Raw genomic sequence first — 7,078 nt, forward strand, 5'->3', positions numbered from 1 at the left:
GACCTTGCCCTAATTGCTGAGTCACTATCAGAACTAGAGAAGTTTCAGGTGTGGAAGCAAGGACTAGAATCGAAGGGCCTTAGAGTCAACCTAGCTAAAACCAAAGTCCTAATAAGTAGGAAGGTAGACAAAATACAAACCCCTTCAGGTAGATGGCCCTGCTTGATCTGTAGAAAAGGCATAGGTAGAAACTGTATAAGATGTACCCAGTGTAAGCTATGGACACATAAGAGGTGCAGCAATATCAAAGGAAGGCTAACTAGCAAAGTTTTTGTATGTGGCTGATGCTCAGGAGCAATAAACACTGAAAATGTGCAGAAAACAACTTTTGCCACATTCCAGGGAGAAAAACTAGAAGTAGTTGATAGCTTCCTTTATCTAGGTGACCAAGTTAGTAGTGAGGGAGGGTGCGCTGAAAGTGTAGCTGCTAGAATAAGAATAACCTGGGCAAAGTTCAGAGAGCTCTTACTTTGCCAATCCTAAAAATGCATGTAAGGTTGCTATATTTGTCAGAGGGGGTATGTTTTTAATTGCGTCTGTCCTCGACGGGTCTGGTCGATATCCATTTCTGTCAATGATTTGTCCTAAATATCTTATTTTCAGTAAGGAAAATTCATACTTTTTTTCACTCAAAGTAAAACTGTAATCCCTAATTTTTTCAAATACATATTTTACATGCTCTACGTGTTGATCCCTGGATTTGTTTTTAATGAGTATATCATCCAGATATGGAATTGCAAATTCACAGTTTGCTAACATTACATCCATAATCTGTTGAAAAATCGCTGGTGCTACTTTTAAACCAAATGGTAACCTGTTGTATTTGTACAATCCTTTATGCGAGTTAATTGTTCGGTATTTAGAGCATTCATCATCTACTCTAATTTGTAGGTATATGTCAAAGTGACCCAATTTAGAAAATATCTTGCCACCATTCAGTTTCACAAAAATATCCTCTGGAGTAGGTAGTGGATAGTGACACGTTTTAAGACATTTGTTTAAACCAATGGAAAAATCAGCACACACTCTGATTTTATTATTCTTTTTCTTAACGTACACAGGTGATGATGCCCACTGGCTGTATTCTACTTTTTTGGATAAATCCAATTTTTTCTAGTCTCTCTAAGTTTATCTGTTCTAATGCTGTAAATGGTACTGTTCGTTTTTGCTTAAGGTGTTTTCTTCTATTTGAAACTGCATCTTTGTTTTGGTGCACAGACCTAATTTATCAGACAGAACTTCAGGAAAAATATTAAAAGATTTATTTTTCAATTCATCAGACGATTTGTTTGTACCGGAGAAAAAAAAACATTCACATTTTTACAGAAAAGATTTATGTGGAGATCCCTTAAGTTAAATAATTCCATCCAGTCAGGACCAAATAAATCTGTGGTATTATTTAACACAAAAACTTTAGCTTTTAAGGTTTTTTTGTGAAATGTAATGCTACTTATCAATTCACCCTTAAAATATAATTTTTTTTCCTGAAAGACCATGGGCAATTTTCAAAGTTTCATTTAATCTAAGTCTCCTGATTTATTTTCCATGTATCTGTGTCTATTATTGAGATGTTGCTGCCTGTATACAAATGTAACTTTACATTTGTGTTATTAATTTTAACACACACAAATTTCCTTTGAGGCTCATTCATATTTTTTGTCACCAATAATCCGTTTACGTGATTTTTTCTGTTGAACCGTCTTACAGTGCAACTTTTTATGGCCTATTTTACCACACTTGAAGCATTTTATATTTTTAGATGAACAATTATTTTTAAACTGTAGACCACTGTACCCATAACATAGATTCGGTCTTGATATTTTTTTATCCAATACTAGTTGACATGCTTGAATCTGAGAACAATTTTTCTCTTCAATTTTATTTGCGTTATCTTATAGATTTATAATCCTCTGATATTCTTCTGCTACTGCTTGTAAAGTTAAATTTTGGTCCTGTTCTAATTTTGTTAATATCTGGGATTGTATATCTGCATCTTTGCTTGCAGTAAGCCCTTGAACAAAAATTAAACACTTGAACATGTCTGGGGTCAACTCATTCAACTGAATTTCTGTTAACTATTAACCATTCTGGCACAGGTGACAAAATCCTCACCTTTTTTGACCAAATTTAAACACTGCCAATGAGTATTGAACAGGGAACTTCTTTCACTGAAAACTTTTGATAAAATATTGTTTCATTGAAACAAATCTCACCTGGTTTCTTCGGTAGAATATAATTACTATATTTTTCAGGTTTGGCAGGGGAAAACTTTCTTAAAAGTAGTCATAAGTTTTTCTTGTTGGACCAACTTTTACACTCTTCTTTGAAGATTACTTCTAGATTATAACTGAATTCTTCAATTGAGTTAGCTACGCTGTCTGGTGAGTACAGACCTGAAATATTTACAGATTTCCTCAATATTAATTCCAGCAACTGTTGGTTTTGTTGTTGTTGCAACTGCACCATGGAGGCCAATAAGTTCTCCGTGCTAAATGATATTTTTGGCTTCGTACCAAAAAAATATTTTAAATATCCAATGCAAACTTCAAACAACCTGTTGCCACTTTTATATCCTTGTATGTTGGATATATAATATAATGAAGCAGTGGGAAAGAAAGTACTCACATGATGCACTACGATTACTATTACATAAGACTCAATGCTCTATATCATGGCTCACAGTGAGCTGTTTACCAACCTGAACTGCTGATGCCCTCACAGTTCTCTATTTAATAGATATGTCTCAGTCTATTTTTAGTCACATGGGGGTGGTCAAAATTCTTCCATAACAGTACCCCAGTATCACTTTGATGGCATGCGCTGCTCTCTCACTCAATAATAATAATGATTTCAAATTCTGACACAAGGCCAGCAATTTTGGGGAAGTTGATCATATCAACCTCAGTGCTCAACTGGTACTTGTTTTATCAACCTCAAAAGGATGAAATGCCACTATGCATTTCGCCTGACATCCTAATGATTCTGCCAGCTCACTGCTTCTAATTTTTAGGTGCAAGGCCAACAGTTTTGAGAGATGGGGGTTAATCCATACCACTGACTCTAGTACTTTATTTTATTGACCCTCGAGGGATGAAAAGCTAAGTTACTTTGGTGGGTTTTGAACTAAAAAAAAAAAGCGTAAAAACCAGAAGAAGCAACACCAGGCATTTTGTCTGGCTCTTTCATGAGCAGATTACAAGGTCAAATTTTGTACTGAAAATCAATTGATTGGATTTCAAAATATTACTTATTTTATTGACAGTCCAACTCAGATTGATTTTAAAAAAGAAAAAATGAAATTGGCACAATGATCTCTAATGTCATCAAGCTGTTCACTATGAATAATATTTAGGCATTAAGCCAGATATTTTCAGTGGAGCAGTAAGTTGATTAAATCGACCCCCCCACTCCATCACTCAGTACTTGATTGATACTTTATATTCATAAACCTCAAAAGGAGGAAAGGCAAAGTTGACCTCAGTGCGATTTGAACTCAAGCACTAGAACAAATACTTCAAAGCCTTTTTCTCATGCTCTAATGATTCTGCCAATCTATCACACTTAAAATAATGGTTTCTGATTTAAGCACAAGGCCAGCAATTTTGAGGGGAGGGAGTCAGTTAATAACATCAACCCTCCAATACTTGACAGGTACTTTATTTTACTGACACCTTCCCCCCATTAATAATAATGGTGGCAAGTTTTGGCACAGGGCCAGCAATTTTAGGGGAGGGGTAAGTTGGTAACGTTGACCCCAGCATTCAACAGGTACTTATTTTATCAACCCAGAATGGATGAAAAGCAAAGTTGATCTTGGCAGAATCTGAACTTAGTACACAAAGACAGATGAAATGTTGCTAAGCATTTTGTCCAGGTGCTAACAATTCTGCCAGCTCACCTTATTATCATCATCATCATTATTATTATTATTATTATTTCATGTTCTGAGTTCAAATTCTGCTGAGGTCGACTCTGCCTTTCATCCTTTTGGGGACGATAAGTTAAGTACCAGTGAAACACTGGGGTTGATGTAATTGACTAGGCCTCTCCCTCCAAATTTCAGGCCTTGCGCTTTTAGTAGAAAGGATTATTATTATTATTATTATTTCACGTTCTGAGTTCAGATTCTGCTGAGGTCGACTCTGCCTTTAATCTTTTTGGGGTCAATGAAATAAGAACCAGTTGAGTACTGGGGTCTATTAATCGACTATCTCCCTGCCCCAAATTTCAGGCCTTGCGCCTATAGTAGAAAGGATTATAATTATTAATAATAATGGCTTCTGATTTAGGCACAAGGCCAGCAATTGTGAAGGGGGAGAGAATTGGTTGATAACATCAACCCTAGTTCTTGTCTGGTACTTTATTTTATCGACCCTAGGTATGAAAGGCAAGCCATTATTCTTCCAGGTAAAGGCAAGAAGATCAAAACTTCTCGTATCTTCTACAGAGCTGAACTGTCATAAGATCTGTGCAAGAGGTAATTATAAATGCGTGGTTATAGCAAAGGAAAACAAAACCTACTAGTTTCTGAGTTACTCAGTCATGTAGTTGCGTCTAATTGACTATATAATTATCCAGTATCTGAAATTTGAGACAAAGTAGCTGGCATTTGTTAATCAAGTGAGTCCTTTCTTCAATGTAACCTCAAACCTGGAATAGTCCTTTAGAGAAGGAAAACAAATAAAACCTAAGGAAACGAAACAAAGTCTTTACAAAATTCGAAGGACTCTATTGGAAACGTTGACAAGTTGTTACACGACTTATGTATACACAGACATATACACACTCACACTACTGTTAGCACTGTGGTTACATCAACACATGTGAATCAGTTATTGAAGATTAAAATAATGGTGAGTGTCCCGATAACAGTTATATACATATTAATTTAAAACGTTACACATTCCAGCCATGTGAATACAAGTACTTATCAGGATAAATATATTTATAGTAATATCGATACAATCTGAACACAACTATATCAATCCACACCCACAAAATATCCTTCTCGCATATAATAAACACATGCACACACAGCCTAAATCACACATACACATACCAACATGCACTAATAAAAACACACCCACATTCAGTTAGATAAACGTATGTCAACATAATCAAATAAACACTCAATACAACGTATTAACACCTACCTATGAATGTGACTGGAGTGTGTGTGTGTGTGTAACATGATCGGGGAGTTTTCTTTATAAGCATTGCAGTACTATATTGATTTTTAAAAAAATCATAAAGAGTATAAGCAATTGAATTGACTCAAAATATTACTCTTATTTATCCATGTAGATGTATAAACATCAAACCCTTTGTTTCAGATGTATGTATGTATGTATATCGCATCATATTTACCTCTTTGTCGCAAACTCTCTCCTCGTTTTCACATAAAGTAGAAGTGTCCGAATAAGTTACATCGATAGCAGAATGTGATTCAGTTTTTACTTCTGTTTGTACATCTTCATCTCCCTTGCCGATAGCTGCTATTTTGTCTCCAACAGGCAGATCTTTCGGTCTTACATCACTCCTTTCATTAGATACTTTGCCTTGGTGTCCTAAACCTTCGATGGACGTTTCTTCCGGTAAGTCGGATGTTATCACCGGAGCTTCTACAACACTCCCTCCAGTTTCACTTTGTTTCTCATCATAACCTTCATCTCCACTTACACCTTCCTGACCATCATCACCAGCTTCGTCATTAATATTTTCAAGGCTCTCGTTTTTTTTACTAGACAGGTTGCCAATTATACCACTGCCAAGGCGAGATCTCGGCGTGTCTAATTGATCATAATTGAGGTTTTCAAATGAATCACTGGCTACCAACATCGATTCGTGTAAAGAAGCTGTGCCGGGTGCATCTGTTTCAAAGATGGACGGTGTGGTAACCACCGAAGTATCCGATTCTTTATGGGGCGTTTGAACCCCATCATCAACATCAGCCATTTTGGTTCCCAGGACCTATTATTACCTTCAGTCATTAAGAGCTATCTCATCCAGAGTGATCTCCCTTTATATTTTTTTTTATGGCATAAGAGACGAGAAACTGTTTCACCTAAAACTCGAAATGTTTCACTTTTAGTTGACTTGACTCCTTCCATATCGTGAGGATCGAAACGATTCCCACAAAGGTTTGGAAACTTATGCCTATGGGATTTATACATATATACAATTATACATAGGTACTCATGAAAAAGAGTAGCCCCGCTCTAGTCATTAAGAAAAGTGAAAATAAAATAAATTTTGAAATTGAAATAAAATGTTATTCAAAAGTAAACCTTTCCGAAAAATGCTTTAGAATGTTCTGAAAACATTCATTCAGTTTTGTGTGTGGAGCATTGAAAAATCTTCCTTCCTTATATTTTATCTGGCTCATTTCCTTATTACAAGATGAGCATTTCGGTGTTATATAATTCAACACTTCCTTCTCCTTTAGAGATGAATATGCAGCATCAGAACTCTGAATGTATGGCAAAATATCATAAAACATTTTAAATAACAATGAATCGAATTATATCGAAATGAATAACATTTTATTTCAACTTCAAAATTGTTTTTATTCTCACTTTATTAATGACTAGCGCGGGTCCACTCCATTAATACCTTATACATATGTACGTACGCACGTACATAAATAAATAAATACAAACACACACCCATCACTAATATCAGAAAGCTTTTTATTTTGTTACCTTACCGTTAAGAATTACGTTTTAATATGTGTGCGCGCGCACACACACACATATACATATGTATCACGTGTGGATGGGTGGGGAGTTGGGTGTGAGCGCGTGTATATACTTTTGCTTGTTTCAGTCATTCGACTGTGGCCATGCTGGAGCACCGCCTGGACTTAATTCTTTGTAAGCCTGGTACTTAATTCTATCAGTTGCTTCTACCGAACCGCTAAGTTACGAGAACGTAAATACAACAACATCAGTTGCCAAGCGATGGTGGGGGGACAAATACAGACATAAATGCATACAGACGCATGCACGCACACGCGCACACACGCACACACACACACACACACACACACACACACACACACACACACACACACACACAC

The 7,078-nt window shown here is 36.1% G+C and overlaps 1 protein-coding gene and 1 long non-coding RNA gene across 2 annotated transcripts in view; one reads left to right on the forward strand and one right to left on the reverse strand.

The window, feature by feature from the left end:
* LOC106871415 (vacuolar fusion protein MON1 homolog A) overlaps positions 1–6,007 on the reverse strand; it is a 31,770-nt gene extending 25,763 nt beyond the window's left edge. Inside the window, exon 1 of the mRNA XM_014917843.2 lies at positions 5,368–6,007. Within this exon, the coding sequence (XP_014773329.1) occupies positions 5,368–5,955 (588 nt within the window). The 5' untranslated portion in view covers positions 5,956–6,007. The remainder of the gene's footprint in view (positions 1–5,367) is intronic.
* LOC128249183 (uncharacterized) overlaps positions 1–7,078 on the forward strand; it is a 27,510-nt gene that overhangs the window by 3,622 nt on the left and 16,810 nt on the right. The window lies entirely within an intron of this gene.

The sequence above is a fragment of the Octopus bimaculoides genome, chromosome 1, assembly GCF_001194135.2.
Source record: "Octopus bimaculoides isolate UCB-OBI-ISO-001 chromosome 1, ASM119413v2, whole genome shotgun sequence".
Taxonomy (NCBI): domain Eukaryota; kingdom Metazoa; phylum Mollusca; class Cephalopoda; order Octopoda; family Octopodidae; genus Octopus; species Octopus bimaculoides.